We start from the raw sequence: 20893 nt of genomic DNA, 5'->3' as shown, positions 1-20893 counted from the left end.
GCAGCACCACCTTGTGGCAGGCACAACATTTCTTTTAAAATACGGTTACGCAATTGAGTACTTCACTTATTTAGACTCCCTCTTTGGAACACTTTCACTACAGCCTGCGTTGAAAAAAACTTTGGTCCGTGCGTTTTAACATAACTGTAAATCCTAATCACTACATAGCATTTGTTTTAAACCTATATAAAGGTTCTGTGGAATTTAACACGATGGACAAAAATATAATCTTTGTCAAGGCTGGTCTCTAAGAGGCAAGCCATTAACAAATAACTTCTTATTCAAAGGACGTTTGGCCATTTTTACACGTTGCAGATCAATTTAGAAATATGGTTCCTTCAGGAAAACATAGACATTTCACAGCATTTAATATTTATAAACAATAAAATTGTATTAAACAACAGTGGGTGCATATACACGCATAATAAATATTGCAGTGCTCTTCCAGAAATTAGAGCAAAACTATAATCTCACTTTGATACCAAACAAGAAATGATTAATAACACAGGCTTGCCAGATATTACCCAAAATTTCATGACACCTTTAATACCACAATTGGTGTTATTGGATTATCTCCTGTACAGTTTTTTTATGATGTAGCCATTAAAGGTATATGCTCAAATGTTACATTATGATCGTGTTACAGTCATGTGTAAATGCAAGAGATTCTGAGAAACTTGTCAAACTACAAATCAGAGGAGAGACATGACCACTAGATGGAAGCTTTGAGCGCAAAACAGACACCGCTGAATGCTCGTCTTCTCAAAGTCTGTCTGGATCTTCCTCTTCCAAGCGGAAGCCACAATCAAGCAGAAAATGGGCTGTGCTTTGATCATGAGTTCTCAGGGAAGCCCTGTTGTTCCAGTTTAGTAATCACAAGGCTCCATAAGTAAGCTTGTTTGGTAAAAAAAAAAAAGACAAAAAAGCACATTTACCAAGGCAATGTAATGATACGTTTATAAGATGGTAATGACCGTGAATGGTAAAGTAAGTTTTACAAAATTAAGCTCACCAAGCAGAAATGTTTCTAAGCCTATATTTTAATCATCAAAATGTTTTATTATTTAAGACCAGTGAGAATTAACACAACATATCATTATAATGACTATGACAGATAAATTGCTAAATGTTAAATATTGAGACACAAAAAATGTAAATAAAATGGAGTGCTAAAGTAATTACACTAAATAGCACTTCTCACTTAAATGATAGTTTGTCGCTGATTATCCCAAACACTGATCATCCCAAGCTTGGATCGCAGAAATTTCATTGACATTCCGGCAGACCAGGAATGGTTGTAACATGGGTGAGTTGTAACACTGTGTTCACTAAGTTCACCCCTTAGAAACAGAAATTACTATCATACATGACCACAGTGGAGGATACATTCTTAAAGGGATAGTTCACCCAAAAATGAAAATTCTGTCATCATTTACTCACCCTCATGTCGTTCCAAACCTGTATGAGTTGCTTTCTTATGTTGAACATAAAAGAAGATATTTTGAAGATTGCTGGTAATCAAACAGTTGGTGGTTGCCATTGACTTCCATAGTAGGAAAAAAAAATACTTGGGTGAACTATCCCTTTAAAGTTTCCATAAGGATGTTTTTGCAGTGATGCCATAGAAGAACCATTTTAGATTCCACAAAGAACCAAAAATGAAATGAAAACTGGTTTTCATAGCATTAATAATAAGAAATGTTACCTGAGCAGCATATTAGAATGATTTCTGAAGGATCGTTTGACACTAAAGACTGGAGTAATGGCTGCTAAAAATTTAACTTTGCCATCACAGAAATAAATTCTAATTTAAAATATATTAAAATATAAAACAGTTGAAATTGTAATTGTTTTTACCGTTTTTCTTTTCTTTTTTTCTTTAAATGCAGGCTTGGTGAGCACAAGAATAAAAATAAAAATAAAAATCCAGTAAATCCAAAAAATGTAAGTATATTTAAAATGTAAGTTTAAATTTACTGTAAAGAAAATGCACTATACTCATTTTATTTTATATATAATAAATATTTTACATAACAGGTTTTACTCTAAAATTGGTATAAAATTAAAGTCTTATGTCTAAATAAGTTATGTTCCAAATTTGAAGTTGATGTGAAAAAAATTGAGGTTTCTGTGAGATTTTATTTAGGGCATTATACCACAAACAGCCACCGGGTGCCATCCATCTCCATTTTTTCTGTCACAAATCTCTAGATTTCTCTGTCAATATTACTTCTATCTCCAAATATGGAATCCTGAGACTCAGACCTTTCCAATGATATGTTTTTTGTCAAGATTATAAAAAGGTTTGATTCTAAAAGACCGTAATGCATTTTGTAATATGACACTTGACACTGCCCACTAAGGGGGAGGAGACCGCCAAAAGATTTTAAAGTACCATTTCCATGGTACGGCAATGTCAGATTACAAAATGGTTTTCACGGGATCAATCTTGGGCTTCTAAGCTTTCAAATGATATATAATTGATGATGATTACTAAAAGATTTGATAGAGAAAAAGGACAACAACAAAAAAGAGCGCCAAGCGTCCCACAGGTGGGACGGTGACAGTTAAGGGGTTGGCATAGTTCACCAAAAAAAAAAAAAAGAAGAAAATTCTGTGATCTTTTACTCACCCTCAAGTTGTCCAAACAGTTTCTGCTCCCCATTGATTTCCAAAGTAATTTTTTTCCATATTATGGAATTCAATGGAGACCAACAACTGTTTGTTTACTCAAGTTACTCCAAAAAGTTTTTTTTCTTTTTTGTTCACTAGAAGAAAGATACTCACACCGGTTTGGAACAACTTGAGGGTGTGTGAAAAAAGCAACAAATGCTGAGACGTCTCACACTGAAAAGACCTTTGATAGGTTGTTACGGCCCTTTATTTTTGAAATGTGTGAGTTCTTTGACTTTCAACAAAAGTTTATTACAATGATTAAAGGTATGTATAAACAAGCTAAAGTAAGAGTGATGGCTAATGAAAATATTTTAGAAGCCTTTTAAATATTGAGAGAAACAAGACAAGGGGATCCATTATCTGCTTTCTCTATAGAACTTTAATACAAATAAAATGTCTTAAAGTCGAGGAAGACGAACATAAAATTAAAACTGTGACTGTAATATTATTAAGTTTTAGCTTATAGCATAGAAGCTTATCCATATATGAATACATTTAAATAAGACAGGAGTACTGCAAATAGGAGGCTATTTAGAAAAAGCATGAATTCAAGAGGGTGTCACAGTCACGCCAAGCTCTCGCTCCTCACTGACTCAGACCTCACGTTTCCCAGAGTTCTAATCACACACACATGTCCCTTGTCAGCACTCATCAACACCCCTACAAAGACACATGCACACTGTCATTCACTGTCTGGCCTTGTCTAGAGAACACAGACTCTCTTACCTTGGGAAACTGTCCATAACTCCTTGGATTATCTCTGATGCTGCCTCCTTTTCCCAAGTCGAACCTCCTGGTCTCCACGACGTGACTGCTCTTCTGTTTGTGTGTGTTCCTGGAGACATTGAACTGTTACATTCAAGTCACTATTCATCCTATCATTCTAACGGTCATCACTCACCTGCATCGTGTTGATTTCATCTGCCTTCAGTGAACTTAACATTGGTTGTTCCTAATTCTGTGTATCGTGACAGAGGGACTGAAAAAAAAGTCATAGTTTTAGTTATAGTAAAAGCTTCAAAACAAAATAGAGAAATGGATGGTTGGGCAATTCCCAATATTTAAGAAATGTGAGAAACAAATAGACAAAGAATGAGAACAGTGTTTTAAAGAAACATTCAGCACTTAATCTCCATTCTGGCAGGAATATGCTTGGAAGACGAATATGAGAATGACAACAGAAATCATACAAGTATACAAAGTTACTCCACAGTGTTCGGACAGTGTGTGTTAAGACTAAAGGGCTGCCAATCATACATATATATATATATATATATATATATATATATATTCATGTACTGTAAGCTGTTACAAATATTTTTGATTGGAGCTACACAAATAGAGCAAATCATTTATTACAATACAAGAACATTTTTTGGTATATGTCATGTAAATTTAAAACAGGGATGAACTGACAATCAGAGCATTTTAAGCAATATCAACACACTGCAGGAAACAGGAAGTATATAATTAATATCATATATTAACAATATGAAAAAACTAAGTAAAAATTAAATATTGAATAATTAAATATATATTTTAAAATAATTAAAGGAAATTACAACAAAAAAAATGGGTAATAAAGGAAAAACAGGGATGAACTGACAATCAGAGCATTTTAAGCAATATCAACACACTGCAGGAAACAGGAAGTATATAATTAATATCATATATTAACAATATGAAAAAACTAAGTAAAAATTAAATATTGAATAATTAAATATATATTTTAAAATAATTAAAGGAAATTACAACAAAAAAAATGGGTAATAAAGGAAAAATATTGCAATAAAAATGGAAAATTAGAACAATTGCAAAGCAATAGTCATAACAGAATTGTACAGTTTTTTTGTTTTAACTCTTTTTATTGATTATATTTGATCAGAGAGATACAAAAATGAAAGACAATAGAACAACAATTGTTTCAATCTATTAACAGATCAAAATGAAATTAGTCAAAAAATTCCTTACTCTCTGAGTCAAAACACAAAATGCAATTATGAATGCCAGCACCAAGAACAATATATGTATACATAACACTACAGCAATACAAATAAAAAAGCAATACAAATAAATAAGTTTAAAAAAATTATATATATATAGCAGTCAACATTTGAAGTGGATCAAAAGAGTTCATCAAAGTTGTCCTAAATATATATATATATATATATATAATTTATACAACAGCTCGTTCTGGTTCTCAAATCTGATTGGTTGAGAACCGTGAGATATTGTACTGGTATCGCTACAGGAACGCCCTTTCACAATTTTGTATCACTCCGCTTGTTCATATATATATATATATATATATATATATATATGTGTGTGTGTGTGTGTGTGTGTGTGTGTGTGTGTGTGTGTATTTTGTTTTTTTCTCTCTTTCTGTGCTCTCCATTTATTAGTAAATGAGGGGCAAGGGAAAGAAACTGTAAAGGCCAGGCATAGAGAAAGGGTTTTTCTTATTTTCTTACCTTTTCACTCAATTTGTATTTATTTTTTAAAAATGTGACATAAAGGGTTTCCATATAGTGTGAAATTTTCCTGTATTACCAAGTACTTTAAATCTGATTCACTGTGCAGTTTTTGATATGAAAAAATTCTCTGTGCTCTGGGTAGTGATGCTAATCTCATGTAAACACTGATTATTTGTCCTCAGACTGATAAAAAAATCTATGAAACGTCAGAGGGTTAACTAGACATTTAATTCATTTGCCCACTGCCATATCTGTTATCCAGTCCTCCCATTACAGGCGGACGTTCGACAGCCCCCTCTTCCCCAAAACTCACCAGGAGTCTGTGTGTGGCTGACTCCAGATGTCCCAGCCTCTTTTGTTACTGTGGAGATTCAGCTGGCCACTGCCTTCTCATTAGTGTCTGCTGATCCATATGTCATGTTAAAGACGGCCTTTGATCAACAGTGAGCAGGGAAACATTTCAGCCACCTATTTTCACAGCAGAGAAAGATTAGAGGCAATCAAACGACAAATACAATAATTTGGAATTTTATAAAGCTTGTTTACAGAGTTGAATGGCTGATTCAAGACCACCTCTGTCTGGCCTACTTCTGTTTTTTTTTTAGTTAAAATACTATTTAAATAATATAAAATATGTCAATTTACTTTTGCTTAATGCATAATCCTTGAACATTTGCTATCAAACTGACTTTGACTTGAACCAAGATCTTATCCCAAAGGTACCTTAAATCAACTACTTCATACGAATCCTTATCAACAACTCAATTTCCTTATCCACACTGAGAGATAAAACATCTATTGTCTAATGTCTACATATATTGGCATATGCACCATGCTCTTAATATTGACGGTGGCGAAATATCTTGCATTTTTGAGTTTCTTATATACTTGTTCCAATTCCCAAACAGCTCAAGAAAAAGTATAATCACTTTTTTGGTAAACCTTACTGAATGGGTTACCTGAACTATTATAAACTCCAAAAAGAAACAAACAGTTTAAAACAAGCATGTGAACCGAAAGTTCTGTAATCAAGCTCACAATAAGAACCACGTAGAAGTGTGAGAAAAGTGACAAAGTTCCAACAAGTCGGAGAGATCATAAGAACAACACCCCTTTCCAAACGGAGTTCCCATGGAGACAAGTGGGCTGGCATACAATAGAAAAGAAAAAGAAGGAGTGCGAAAGAGAAAGGAAAAATAGAGAGAAGGACCGAGAGGCACAAGGGAAAGGAACATAGGATGGGGGTATAATGAGCTGTTCAGCAGAAATTTGGGCATGAAAAAAGTGGACAGAAGAGGAAGAGTGAAGCGAGAGAAAAAAATTCAGTATGAACCCTCATTTTCCTTATCCTGTTGCCCTGCTCTCTCCGCAGGTCCATTTGGGCTGGAACATTTTTTCTGAATGTCAAGACAGACCATTTTAAAGAGTTCTCCACACACAATGCCATTTTAAAACAGGTGGTTCCTGAACTTTTCAGTAGCTATAGATTGAGAGTAAGTAGGATCAGTCGATCCGGCAAATGCCAGACGGAGTGATTCGGCAAACGAGAGCAGGACAAAAAGTACGTAGAGGTGCTATTTCTCTGCTCTGCGTAATGGCGAGAAGGCCAAACCTGTCATAGAAGGCCGTCTCGGCCAAAAACTTCAATGTTTACTCCTCTATTCCACCACTTCTTGCCATAAACGTCCTCCTCTTTAGTCAGGGAAGTGGAGAGAGGAGAAAATGGAAACCAAAGTGCATGTCCATGCCCTTCTCTTTGATCTCTCTTTTGGCTACCTCACTTATTTAAAGAGTTTTACCCAAGTATTGTTTGGCATCTCTCTCTTTCTCCCCGCTCCTACTCTTTATCTCTTTCCCTTCGTGTCTCTATGGCCAAGCTTTTTTTCTGTTGGCATGGCTCCTGTTTGTTTTCAGCCATTTTGGGGACTGGCAGTGCTCGTAACAAACTGCTTAAATGGCGTCCTCTCACTCGCTCCGGCTCTCCCTCCCTTCCTTGCTATCATCAGGCTTGGTGTATGTAGAGTAGAGAGTGTGCATGCTGAAAGTGTGTGTCTAATGAACATCAAAATTTGGAATAAAAAGAGAATTGGAATTAAAATGAGGCTGGGGGGTGGGTGCGGGTGAGTAAGGGGTACGAGGATGGGGGAGATAAAAAAATGCAAAAACAGCCCAGAATCATGTGTCAGTGGCAAACTGAAGTGTGAGAGAGCGGGCGAGGGAAGGAGAGACAGAGCGGCAGAAGGAGGGGGAGAGTCAGAGTGCGAGAGAGTCGTTTCTGCCCTCTACATAGCGCTGCCTGTGTGCACGCGCTCGTCTTTCCCTGTGCTCTCTCTCTCTCTCACTCATACACGCACACGGGAACACGCAGACCAGGACACACAGACCGAGGGAGGGAGAGTGAGAGAGTGAGAGAGAGAACACGTCGCAGCCGAGATGCAGCAGAAGGTTTTTCGAGGTACGTTGTCTTGTTGTGTGCTTGCCTAGCGGAGAATGGGAGTGAGAAGGAGAGACTTTTTCCTCTGATCTATCTCTCTGTCTTCACCTCTTCCTGCTTCTTGCGTTTCTATGCCACTCTCATATCATATCGATGTTGTTTTGGTTCTGTGTAGACACCAGAAATGAGTGTGCGTGTGGGTTTGTGTGTGTGCTAATCAAGGCCTGTCTCCCTTATCCTTGGCTGTTGTGGCTGAACCACGCAGTTCTTTTTCAGGGCTGGTTTCCACGATTAAAGTATAATCAGAATAAAGCTTCAGACTTTTTTGCGTTCTCTTATCATAATTTCTGGTCTGCTGGATTTGGATACTTTATGTTGTGGCAAGTTCACATCTGACGAAATCATCTCGATAGCGAAGGACATGTTTTTAGAATTAACGATCAAGCGGCATCTTGGAATACAAAGCCAGTCGTTTTCCTAAAAACGGCATCTACCCGTTTTTACGTAAGGTGGATGTTATTAGATGTTATAAGATGCACTTGCACTTTAAAAAAAAAAAAAGCATAGCATAGTACGCTATCAACATCCCCTACAAGGCCATAGGGTCAGAGGTCGTTAGAAGCCAAGTTGTATGGTCTTGTAGAAGTGAGTTGCATATACGCCAGGATCAAATTGAATTTCCTGTCGCTGCTTAAGGGTTCAAGTCAGCTAGCATGGGATATTTGCTATTCAAACTCTGGCACATGTCAGCATAAAGTTTCTGGCATACTGTAGCGACAGAGGCATCAAGTTAGAATGCAAACATGGCAGTGCTGCTGGCCTTCCTAACCAAACTGAAGCATTATAGAAGCAGATTCAGGCACGATCTAAAGGAAGTAGCTTTAGCCAGGTCACTAGCGGAGTATCTCACTCTGTCTGTGATGGCAATTTTCTTCCAGTTTTGCTCTACTTAGAATATTGTCCTTGATCATATAGACCAATTTGGAGTAGACGTCACAGTTACGTCACTTGCAGCTGCGTGCGCATTGTGGTGGCAGAAAAACACTGGGAACAAGTGGAGGGAAATGGGTAAAATCGATGGAATAAGAGAAAAAATGTTTTGTTGTGCCTTTGGATGTCAGAATCTGATTGCAAATAATTTTTATATAATACTGTTGTCAAAGACGCCATTTGAAGCTAAACGCAGACGTTTAAACGGACAAACTATGGATGAAACCTGCTATGATTACCCTACTTTTAAAGCATACATTTGATTTAAACAATAGGTCTACATAATATTCACATAGGGGACATATAGTATTAGCCCTACAGTTAAAGCATGAAATACTATTTAAACCTATAACATTTGGTCATAACAAAAGTCATAACAAATGACTTTTTTTCTTGCAAATGCAAGTTTATATCTCCTACTTCGGACTTTATAACAACTCAACAATTGCGAGTTTGTCCATTCTGAGGAAAAAAAGCCAGAAGTGTGGGATATAAACTCATGACTCTGAGCCGAGGGGGAAAAGAGAGAATGACGAGTTGATTTTTCTTACCAGAATTGTGTTATAATCTCGGAATTGCAAGAAAAAAGTCAGAATTTTGACATAAAAACTCAAAATTACCTTTTTATTCTTTTATTCCATGGCTTCCGTATACTGCTACGTTAAAACTGGCATTTTCTGCCACCAGATAGGCGCCGCCCACAAAAAAACGGCATCACTGTTTGCAAACACTGAAACTGGTCTATTACAGCAACAGATTTATTGGAATCACTTGTCGAGTTTAAACTCAGCGGACCATGTCGAACACAACGTGTAACACGGGCAGACTCGCTAGAGCATGGCCCGTCATGCCAAATCACCAAGATACCATAAATTGGTCAGAGGGGAAAGCAAGGAGCGAGGAAATCTTACCATGAACCCAACCTCGGACCATCCGGCTCCATCTCCCAACTGCTTCCAAAACAGCCCACTCCTCCTTTTCGCTCGTTTCCCTACCCCTCATCTCTCCTCTGGCTGGCTCCACCATGTTTTTGGCAGGGGGTTGTGCAGAGTTCAGTATCTAGCGACAGCCCCCTTTTCACAGTCCGCCTCACCCTGGTGGGCCCCGTCACGGCCACACGGAAACAGGCGGCCTTCACTCATTACCCTTTTCCACTGCCATTCAGTGCATGGTTTGTTTCAGTGACACAGTTAAACGCAAGACCTTTAGCCCATTACCCAGCTTCTTCCGAGACTCTTCTCAGTTCCTAATCCGCCGGTGACAGTATTATAAAACAAGTTATCTTATGTACTTAAATTGAAAATCTTCATCTGCATGACTAGCATGCATTTCATGTTCCGGCTGATGACGTGGTTCTGACGCTCGTTTTCAATTTCCTACATTTAGGATAAAGTCGATTTGTTAACCTTTATTTAAATAGACTTTATAGACAATGTTTTATTGTGCAAGATGCAACACCTTAATACTTCAGTTCTAACTCTTTCAGTCGATCACATGTTTAAGTAGAGGGGCAGTCAGAGGGGGGAGGCAAAGGCCCTGTCACGCTTGGCCAGCCTCTTGCGCCAGGGACTGTTTGTTGAGAGGCAGTGTGTGCGTCATATGCAAAGAGAAAAGGAGGGTGAGAGGGAGAGATAAATAGGGACAGAAGTACAGAGAAAATGAGAGGGTGACAGATGTGTTTGTCCATTACTATGCGAACGCCATGTAAAACTGTCATTCTTAGGCCTTGTTTCATGCCTTAGTAGCCACAGCCGCAACAAGTGCTGGACAGGTTTAAATAATATTCAACTCTTCCTGTCTAAATGTACTCTTACGTAACATCTATTATTATACAGGTCTTCTGGTATACATCCTTTGCAGACTCTCAGCAGCTGCATTTGTGGTATGCTGGGTAACGCTAGCTGTCAAGCCACTTGTTTACAGACAGACCAGTTCATATGTGCCTGCATGCAAATGTGTTTGCGTGTTGCGAGTGTGTGTGCGTGTGTGTGCATGCAGCTTGTTGACTGCCTGTGTGTGTGAGTGTCAGTGTGTGTGTGTGTTTCTGTGCATGTGTAAGTGTGTGTTTGTGGCTGTTCCTGTCTCCAGGCCTGAATCTTGCTTTCTTCCCCACCTCTCTCTGTCTCTCTCTCTCTCCATTGCTCTCCCTCCTCCTCTCTTTCTCTCTCTGCAATAACAGTGCTGACCTAGTTTCAGTGCATTCAGGGCTGCTTGTGGAATTTTACAGAGGCCTGCCTGCCTGGCTAAAGCGCAGGCAGAAAACCATGACTGGGGATTTTCTCTGGTGTCGCTTCATTAGTGATAACTAAGAATGCTCACCAAAATCTATGGTAGATTTTGGTAAAATAGGTTAAGCAAACAAGATGATCATTAAATAAGCAACTAAAGAGGGTTTATGAACACAGCAAGACTAGACTATTCATTCTCAGACTGCTAAAGAAAACTCCATGACGGTACTCGTCACATGGTCTTTTGCTTTAAATTATATAAAATATAGTAAAAATAAATATTTATACATATATTTAAAAATCTGCATCAGGAATACATGATGCTTCGGTTCAAAAGGCCATCTATATTTTGGTACCTTTTCAGTCTAGGCATATTTGGAGCACTTTGACTATAAATAACACTCTGTTGGGGAAATCTTAATTAAATTTTAGCATTGTTCAATTAGGTGAAGGGATTGCTGTGACTCAGTGGGGTTGATTGCTGAGATTCTTTCCACATTTTCAGATTTTGTCATGCCAAATTCAGAAACTAAGATGACTGCAACCAACCTTGTCTGACTAAGTTGCCTGTGTATAATAACCATAATGCATTGCTTATTTTGTGCAAGCTTGTATTTTATAGGTAGTCTAGTATGCTGATTTGCCACCACACAATGCACACTTTTTGTCATGTGCCTTTCTTGTCAGTATAATACTAATATATTCTCTCGTTTGTGGTTGTCTAAAATCTACAATCTACAATATCTTTTGTTTTGTTTTTTTGCAGGATTAAGAGCGGGGTCATGGTGTCGGGAGAGGATAGCTGGGACCCTCTCCACACCTGCACTGCATTCTTGGAGCTGAATGTGCAATGCATGGCAATCCTCATCTTGTTTCATACGAAGATAATCAAAGATGCACTATGTTACCTACATCTAGGAGTTGATGTCTCTGGGCTTGACCTCCAGGAACTGCCGTCTTCTTGATTTGACACTTCTGTTTTCTACCATCCTTCAACTGTCAACTTTTGCACTGAAGATATAGCTAGAACAGACACTCTGTAAAGCATTTTCCTGGACCTTGTTGGACTACAGACACATCCTTTGACTGTCTAGTGTTCTCTGTTTTAGGCCAACTATAGCCTTGGAGAGCATCTAAGAGGACTTCTACAAGGATCCAATGAAACACCGAAATAAACACATGAGAGGAGACAGGATGGGAGAGGGCACGGAGGAGGCGGATGGTGCCAAAACTACGAGGATATCTCTCAGTTTTCCCCTTAGTGCTGGACTGACTAGCTTTTCTGCACAGAAGCACTGCTCCTCATCCCACCCCACTTCCTCCACTGACGTCCACGACAGAAATTGTTCAGATGGCACAGCATGGATGGGGGAAGCATTCAGAGACAAACAGTTATCGAAAAAGTCATCAAAAACTGACCGCCTGCCATGCACTTCCTCTTCCCTCCCTGTCGATCTAACTGCCCCAGTCAGTAAGAACTGCAAGTCATCTCTGTCCTTTTCTGTTGATGGTAGTGGCTCCAGATACCCATCATCTCCCTTACAACACTCTAACAAAATTGACTATTCAAAAGAGACTGCTGGGGTTAGTCTCAATAATGGGTACAAAGAGCATTCGACAACAGAAACCGCACACATCCTTTTCAACCTCAGTGCGAGAGCCTATCAGGACCAAGGTGTGAAGGATCCCGAGAGTTCAAAAGGCAAAAAACGCAAGGCAAACAGCCTCCATGTTGAACTGAGCCTTCCTCTCCCTAGCATAAACCCTCACTCGTCCTCATCAACCCCTCCTCCTCCTCCTTCGCCCTCGTCTCTCTCTCTAACTTCCTCCCCCTTGACTATCCCCACGCCATCTTTCCATGACTCCTTTAGGGCAGTGCCGAAGCCAGAACTACTGTGTGGAGTGTGCCACCGTCTGTTCAGCACTGCCTCGTCCCTCACTGTCCACATGCGTCTCCATCGGGGGGGACGAGTACTCAGCTGCCGCCACTGTGGCAAAGCCTTCATCCATAATAAAAGACTGCAATCCCATGAGGCCACCTGCAGGCAAGGGCTGCCAGCTTTTCCAGTGCCACCCAAAGATGAGCTCCTGGAGGAGGGTGAAGTGGAGGGGGAGAGAGCAGATGAGGCTGCGGAGCCAGAACAGCTTGGACAAGGAACAAGGCCTGGCCGACCCATAAAGAAAGTGCGAGACCTTCATGCCCGTCATGCTGGAACACTGACTTGCAGGGATGCCCTGGGGGAAGAGGATCACTTTGTAAAAGTGGTGGATGGACATATCATTTACTTTTGCTCTGTGTGCGAACGCTCTTACATGACTTTGTCCAGCCTGAAGCGACACTCTAATGTGCATTCATGGCGGCGGAAGTACCCCTGTCACTACTGTGACAAGGTTTTTGCTCTGGCTGAGTACCGCACCAAACATGAGGTGTGGCACACAGGTGAAAGGCGCTACCAGTGCATCTTTTGCTGGGAGGCATTTCCTACTTACTACAACCTTAAAACACACCAAAAGGCATTCCATGGTATCAATCCTGGTTTGATCTCAAGTGAAAAAACAGTCAATGGTGGCTACAAGCAGAAGGTCAATGCCCTTAAACTTTACCGCCTGCTGCCCATGCGATCTCTAAAGCGACCTTACAAAACATACAGTCAGCCAATGGCTGATGGACTACTCACTTCTGATTCATCAGTTACCCTGCCTTTGTCTATAGACAGCAGCCTCCCACAACCTCTGGAAACAAAGAAATTGGAGTCTTTCCTGAAAGATCTTCAAACCACAGACATCAAGACTGAGCCTGAGCGATTCCCCATCAGGGTGGGTGTTGAGCAGGGTAAAAAACTAGCTTCTCCTCAAACAGACATGGCAGTAGAAGCAAGAGAGATAGAGGGGTCAGATTTATGGCAGTCAGGTAGCAACAGTGGCAAAAGCAAAACTCCAAAGTGCCCAGAAGATGCTGTCTCTTCAGTCATTGCATTTGCACACAGCAAACCCTCGGTCATCATGCACAGTGCTGCAGTTTCTTCCTCTGTCATTGTTCACAGAAACAAGATGGATTCTGAGGAGAGAAAAAGAAGTTCAAAAAATCATCCAATGGCAAAAACAGGTCAAAAACAGATTAAAAAACATAGCCAGAGAGAGCACACTGAGGCATACAGGGACTGGGACGCTGCCAGCGAAGATGCAGAGGCTTCGAAAATCAGACAGCCAACAGAGAAACTTTACAAGGGACGAAAAGTTCACAATAAAACAGAGTCAAGTAAGACAATACCTTTAGCGGTGGGATCAGAAGTCAAAGGCAGCGGCCCACTTTGTCAGATTACTGTGCGCATAGGGGAGGAGGCGATTGTCAAACGGAGCATCTCTGAAACAGATCTGAGGAGAGACAAAAGCCCTACACGCAGCAAACCCAAAAAGAGTAACCTCTCACAGGAGGACCAGAGAGAGCAGAGGCACACCAATCACCACCAACGTAAACACCGTAACTCCAGTCAGGAAGGAAAGGAGGGGGAGTCCAAATGGAAAAACTCTAAACTAAAAGGCAAGGTGAGGAAATACTTTTTCCGGCAGGAGGTCAGAGAGGACAGAAATGACCATGATGTGGAGGACAACCTATGGAGGCCTTACTATTCTTACAAACCCAAGCGAAAGGCCCTTCATATGCAAGGGGCTAAAGCCTGGAAGCGCAAATTGCACTACAAACGATCCCTGAGGCCTATGAGGAGAGCTGAGAGACTCATGAAAAATCTGAATAAAGAAATTGATGGTGAAGAGGCAGATGAGGGAGAGGAGAGGACACAGAAAATAAAGAAAGAGCAGAAAGAAGTTAGTGAGCCACAGAAAACTGAAGTCAAAGAAATGTCACACACTTGTCCTGTCACTTCAAAAACAGAACAGAAGGAAAAAGAAAAGGGAACACATGGAAAGCCTGATCTTCCTCTCCCTTTGTCTGTTTCGCAGGCTACAATCAATTCTCAAAACACAGCATCCTCTATCATCAAACAACGATGGTCAGAAGATCAGGCTTCTGAGTGTGGAACATGTGGGCGCTGGTTCTCCAGCGCAAGGAAACGAGACAAACATGAGTTGACACATCTATTTGAGTTTGTGTGCATGCTTTGCAGAGCTCCATTCCCCTCACAATCCAAACTAGAGGAACATCAGAGGACTCAGCATCCCAAAACCAAGCCCCTGTCTGCCCCTACTTTCTTCACTTCCCAGTCATCAAGAAATGAGGTGGAAATGAAAGCGGATGAGAATGGAGTGGATGGACATTCCATAGAGAAAGGCAGCCCAGTTCGCTTGGGCAGGAGGCCTTTAATAAGATATACATGCTCACAATGCGATAAAGTCTGCAAAACCTCTGCTGCACTTAACTGCCACCTCAAGCGACATGAGTTCAGTTCAACCGAGGTTGAAGAAACCCAGGAAAAGCAAGATTTGCCTAGTTACACAACTTCTGCAGTGGAGACTACACCAAGCAAAGGTTTAGACACCAACTGTGAGCAAGTACAGCCCGTGTCTGTCATATATTACTCTAAACCAGACTGTCAAATCATTGACAACCAACTGGGTGAGAAGATGGAAGAACACCAAAGAGTCAGAAATTGTGAAAGCCCCAAAGTGGCAGCCAATGACAAAGTTCACAGTCCACTGTGTGCACAGTTTTCCCAAGTTATGCACAGCCCCACTTTAGAAAGGTTTAACGTCATCTCTCCTAACCTCCCTAGTGTACTTGTAATGAATGATGCAGAGTGCCTATACTACAGGACACCAGAGAAACAGAATTTAGACACACTAGATCAGCAGAAAAGAAGCCCAACGCCAAGCGACAGGCAAATCCAAGTTTCTCAAATGCTGACAGAGCCTCAGATTAGAATAGAAACAACTCCATCTGGACGCATATCACTAAAAACAGGTAGAGGTTATGTGTTTAGAGAAGGTGACAATATTCCAAATGAAGATTTCAGTGATTTACAAGATGCTCAGGATTTAAGAATCTTTCCTCAATCCAGCAGCCAAGCCCAAGACTTATCCATGCCAACAATACTGGCAAAAAAGAAGGAGCTTAATCAACAGAATAAACATCCATCCAACATCTCAAAGGAACAGTCTTGTAATGAGGAGGTGTTGTTGCTAGTACCCAAAGAGGAACCACTCAGTCCTATACCATCTCCTACATGCTCTGTCATTCAAACCACTCCAAAAGGATCTTCTCAAAGGTATTCAAAGTCACCTTGTCACTCTCCGGGACCCTTGGACCTACAGTTGCGGCCACAGCTGAAGCAAAGCCAAACACACAGAGGAAGGCACAATACAGAAAAACAGGGTCTTATGTTGCCAGCAAATTCAGCTGGGATGAGCGATACTCCTTCGTCCCACAACCTGCTACATACTCAAGTGCCCACAGCAGAGCCTGAATCAAACGACCACACCTCTGTCACTCCAACAGAACACCACAGAGGCTCAGGCTACCCTGTCCAGGAGCTTACTCTTCCCTTGGTCATACCTGGAGGGTACTGCTCTGGTAAGAATCAGGAGGAGCAAATCCTGATGTCTTACCCTGCTGGACCCCTACCCTTTCCGCCACTTGGGAAGATGGTACCCCACTCTGACTCCACCAAACTGCCCTTTTACCCTGACCCCTATCACCTACTGTATGGCCCACAGCTACTGCCATACCCCTATAACCTTGCTGCCTTTCCAATGGCTCTAAATATGATGGCATCAGGGGACAAAGAGCCCTTACCCTTCTTGCCTTTTTTCAATTACGCTGCCGCTGCTGCCCCTTTAACAGGCACAGTGCCCCATCCTTTAGTAGTGAACCCCAGTCTATACAACAGTGGCGGCAGCAGTAGCACAAAGCAGGACAACCCATAAGTGAGTACACAATGGCAGCAAGGGAATATCTGTAAAAGAGCAGAGGAGGCCATTAAGGGTGGAAGTTATGTTTTTCTGTTTGTTAACTGAACACTCTTGCACAGCTCTTACTTCTCTTTTGTAAAGCAGTAAATGCATAGGCATACCTAGAAATCAAACGTGGTGGAAAGATGGAGAGGTGTCTTGACGAAAAGAGGAAAGGATATAAGGGGGTGAAGAACAATAGATATAACACCCCCTTCAGGCACTGCCAAGATGCACCTCCAACACACCACTTCTTTGCCTCTTCTGTAGTGTTGTTAGAGCTTGGATATCTGTCCTCTCAAAATCAATACGACATTAGGGATAACACATGAACAATAACAGCTAACAGGATATGTGTTTTGCTAAATGAATTTTGTCTGCTTCCCATAATAAGGACAGTATAACAACAATAATGATAATAATAGTTAATAATGTTAATTATACTGCTTATAGTAATACAAGGGTGGCTTATCATTGAAAGCAAAATGGTATGCCTGAAGAGGCTCAACATACTCAACACACAGGGAAGATGCAGCAGCAGTTTTGTGTGTGTGCGTGCGTGTGTGTGCATGCATGAGTCTGTACAGTGTGCGATTTTGTATAGAGGTAATGCATGGAGACTTTGGGGTAGCTCATAGTGTCATATGTTACAACATCGGTACTCCAGTCATGTGTTTTTCAGTATTTCGGCTTTATGTGTGCCTGCAGGTTTGTGTAAGTGTATTTGTGGGGTGTGTTGGGGGTGTAGGCATGCACACTTAAAATCATTTGTGCTGCATCAGCCTTAGTCAGTTCCATGGACGTTCACATAAAAACACCATTCCTGGAAAGCGGTTATAATCTTAATAGGTCAGTAAATAGAAAACATAGATGAAGTTCTTCTTTCGTAAGTCATAGCATAGCAACTTGATGGTGTAGCTACATGTCATATGGATTAAACATATTATTATGTGATGCCTTCACTAACCAGGATCATCATGACAAGATCAAATGTATGGTGATGTAGAATCCACTCTACATTTGAGCGTGTTATGTCTAGAGACAGATTGTGTTTCGCATAGTTTGGTTTGTAGGATGTTGGTATTAATCATTGATCATTTATGAAATAAGTCTGTGTACTTCCAGTACTCCTGCCAACCGTTTCATCTCTTCCAACAACATACGTTCCAGTCGACTTCATGTTTGTGGCCTTCTCCTCCCCACTGCCCCCTGGTGTCCACCAAAGACACTCCATTCACTTGACTGAATTTAAGACACAACAGAGAGGGAGAAACCAAGTGAGACAAACAGACAACGATACAGAGTGAGAGCGTGAGCAAAAATGGGAGGAAAGTGGAGAAAAGCGCAGCTGGGCAGTGCGTTAGCATAAATGGAGCTTCCTTTATAAAGACAGAGAGAACCGTACACTAGTAAGAGACAGTAGCCGTGAATGTTAGTTTTAGAAAAACAATCTACTACAAGCAAGCCACCATTTCTTTTGGTTAGCAGATTCTTTCTCCGCAGCAGAGAAAAAAGAGGGACAGGACGTCAGTCAGTCCTGACGCCCCTGCAGGGTCTGCACTATGGGACTTATAGCACTGGAGTGGCTTAAGCTCTCCCTTGTACTTTCTTGTTTTTTTTCCCACTATATTATTTGTTTGATTTACATATTTTTCCCTTTTTTGGTAGTGAGAAAAGGCTTGTACTTGAAGCTCATTCAAGTGCACAAAAATATGAATGTAATTTAGTCATGAGGTATGGTAGATCATTTCTGTACGCTGACTTGAAAAATAACATGTAATATTGAACCGCTATGAGGTATTCATATATAAATATATATATACAGTAGTCTTAGGGACATGTCAAGGAAGTTGGATTCAATATAACCACAACGCATGAGCAAACGACTGCTTCTTCAATATCTTCTGGTGTTGTCACAAAACTCAATTTTCCTCCATATGTGGTCCTTCATTTTCTCCTGCTTTTTTCTCTTGCGGCATGTCCTCACAAGACCTTTTTGGGCTTCTTTTTTTTAACCCTTCAGTATCAAAATTTCAAATCTAAAACCAAAAAGACAAACTCCTATGTTGCCTTATTTCTTTTCCCCAAGCATTACGAAAGCTTTTCAAACACCACCTTCCATCTCCAACTCCCTCTCCCTGTCTATTCTCAATATTTTACCTTCTCCCTTTGAAGTAAGTGTGAAACTGTGCAATGTGGCCGCAGCACTGTTCATTTCCTGAGGGTAAAACACAATGCAATGAATGGTTGTGGATAATGTAGCTTCACTCGGGTATGAGTACAAGCCTTTTGTTTGCATTGTAAAAGTGTGTGTGAGAGAGAGAGAAAGGGTGTGTGGTGGTAAAGGAAAAGGAAACCAAAACAAGGTCTATCTCCCTTGATAGCTACCAACAAACTTGTTTGATTTTGGACCTCATATTTTTGCTTTATTTCCTCCACCATGACAACATTTTTACATGAATTCTAGAAATGTATAAATTGCGTCAACCACTTGTACCAGTGATTGGTAAAAAAAAAAAAAAAAGTAAATGTTAAATTTGTGTAAACGAATGTAAAAACAGTAACAAACATGTTGTTGAGAGGTTCACGTATAAATCTGACAATTATTTTTAGAGAACTAATAACATTGGCTTTGTAAAAAAAATGTTTTGTCTCCATTGACTATTTAAGCCTGATTGGGTTAAAATATTGGCCCGAGTATCAATTGTTCAATTCTGAATCTGTAACTGGTTTAAAATGACTAAATCTAAAATTCTGATGTTTACATACAAGATGCCTTTGCAGTTTTATTTAAATAAGCTAATAAGAATATGCACATAATCTGAGCGCACCTTACAAAGACAAAGTTGTCATACCATTTTCTATAAAACATTCTATTTAAGAACTGCTTTGAGGAACAACATAATGAGTTATGAGTTATGTTCTCATGTTTTCTGTTTCATCCATCAGCAGACATTCAGTGAAATTCAGTGGATAGTATGCTTGAAAGAGGTCACTTGTGACTGTGTGGGCTACTATTACTATTAGTCCTACTTTAAAAAATATATATTTATCACTCAGCATCTGGATAGACTACTGAATATTTGCACAGACCTATAAAAACGACTTTTAGAAATTAAGTTTTTTAGGGACATATGTAGAGAAATAATCACAGATCTGTCCAGTACATATGGTTTTGAACAATACCAGAACTACAAAAAAAAAATTAGCATCGTCTTGGTCCCCCCAGAACAAGGACCCTTTGGAGGCTTCACTTGTCAATCAAAGTGACTCAAATCTACCAGCTGCATATGTTCTGCACTTGGTCATAGTTGTAGGCATGTGACTAAATTGTCTGGTATTTTGTGACAATGTTATATGCCATATGTGCCATTGTTTTAGAGGTCCACATTATATTTGGGTAGTTTCAAAGAAGTGAAATGTTTGAAACTTTATTTGTGTCTTGTTGACTTTGTGACCATTTAATACAAAGGTTTGTTGGCACACATTGCCGATTCAAGTGTACAATCAACAGTTCATTTCTTTGCTCCTGTTCTCTTTACTCCCTCTGTCCACGCTACAACCATACAAATAAAGTATTAACCTGATGACGTGCAAAATATCTTTGAATTCATCATAAATATGCAGTGCTGGCAGTTTCGACATCATTTGAATAAAAAAATATATATAGAAGTGTTGCAAAAAAGAGCTCTGAATTTAAAAAAGAGTCAGTAAATTAAAGTGTTTTTGTTTTCTCAAATGTGAATTTGGGAAATGATGGGACAACATAATACAGAATGTTTAAAGCAAAATAACTAGATTGTTCACACTGTTAGAAAAAAACGCTACCCTTTGTATCTTGTAGCTACTAATATGTGCCTTTTATGAGTAGGCACTGTCCCATTGACAAGCTAAAGGTATCATTTTACTACATTATTTCTGACAGTGGGATCATATACAGATTGTGGGATGTAGGCTATGGCCAAGTTTTCCTGCTCTTTGGCACTAGGCATGGAATTTGGAAAGTCAACCAAGGGTCACACAAACAATGATGTGCACCTTTCAAATAATTAAACAAAATGGTAGAACTTTTCAGCATCTAATTTGACCACTGTTCATAGTAATTGTTAGTTTTAGTCTGAAATATACCAAACTAGACTGGTACTTCTACTTTAGCATTCCAAGTAAAAAAAAAAAAAAAAAAAAAA

At 40.0% G+C, this 20893-nt stretch overlaps 1 protein-coding gene and 1 long non-coding RNA gene across 3 annotated transcripts; one reads left to right on the top strand and one right to left on the bottom strand.

Moving 5' to 3' along the window:
* Positions 1-3119: 3119 nt before the first annotated feature.
* Positions 3120-9519, bottom strand: LOC107733454 (uncharacterized). The gene is made up of 4 exons (XR_001638992.1): positions 9486-9519; positions 5464-5618; positions 3578-3655; positions 3120-3511 (listed from the first exon to the last, which is right to left on the bottom strand). It is a non-coding gene; the product is annotated as an uncharacterized LOC107733454 (long non-coding RNA).
* On the top strand, positions 7350-20299 carry LOC107733450 (zinc finger and BTB domain-containing protein 38-like). 2 transcript variants are annotated; one of them, XM_016545067.1, is made up of 3 exons: positions 7351-7605; positions 11569-12143; positions 12174-20299. In XM_016545067.1, the coding sequence occupies exons 2-3, from the start codon at positions 11961-11963 to the stop codon at positions 16680-16682; spliced, it is 4692 nt and encodes a 1563-aa protein (XP_016400553.1). In that variant the 5' UTR covers positions 7351-7605; positions 11569-11960; the 3' UTR covers positions 16683-20299. The 2 variants fall into 2 exon arrangements, with proteins under 2 accessions (XP_016400552.1, XP_016400553.1); XM_016545066.1 differs by having other exon boundaries at positions 7350-7605; positions 11569-20299.
* Positions 20300-20893: the final 594 nt, after the last annotated feature.

Source organism: Sinocyclocheilus rhinocerous, unplaced genomic scaffold, assembly GCF_001515625.1.
Source record: "Sinocyclocheilus rhinocerous isolate Xijiao unplaced genomic scaffold, SAMN03320098_v1.1 scaffold2385, whole genome shotgun sequence".
Taxonomy (NCBI): Eukaryota; Metazoa; Chordata; class Actinopteri; order Cypriniformes; family Cyprinidae; genus Sinocyclocheilus; species Sinocyclocheilus rhinocerous.
This window is presented reverse-complemented; position numbering and strand designations above follow the sequence as displayed.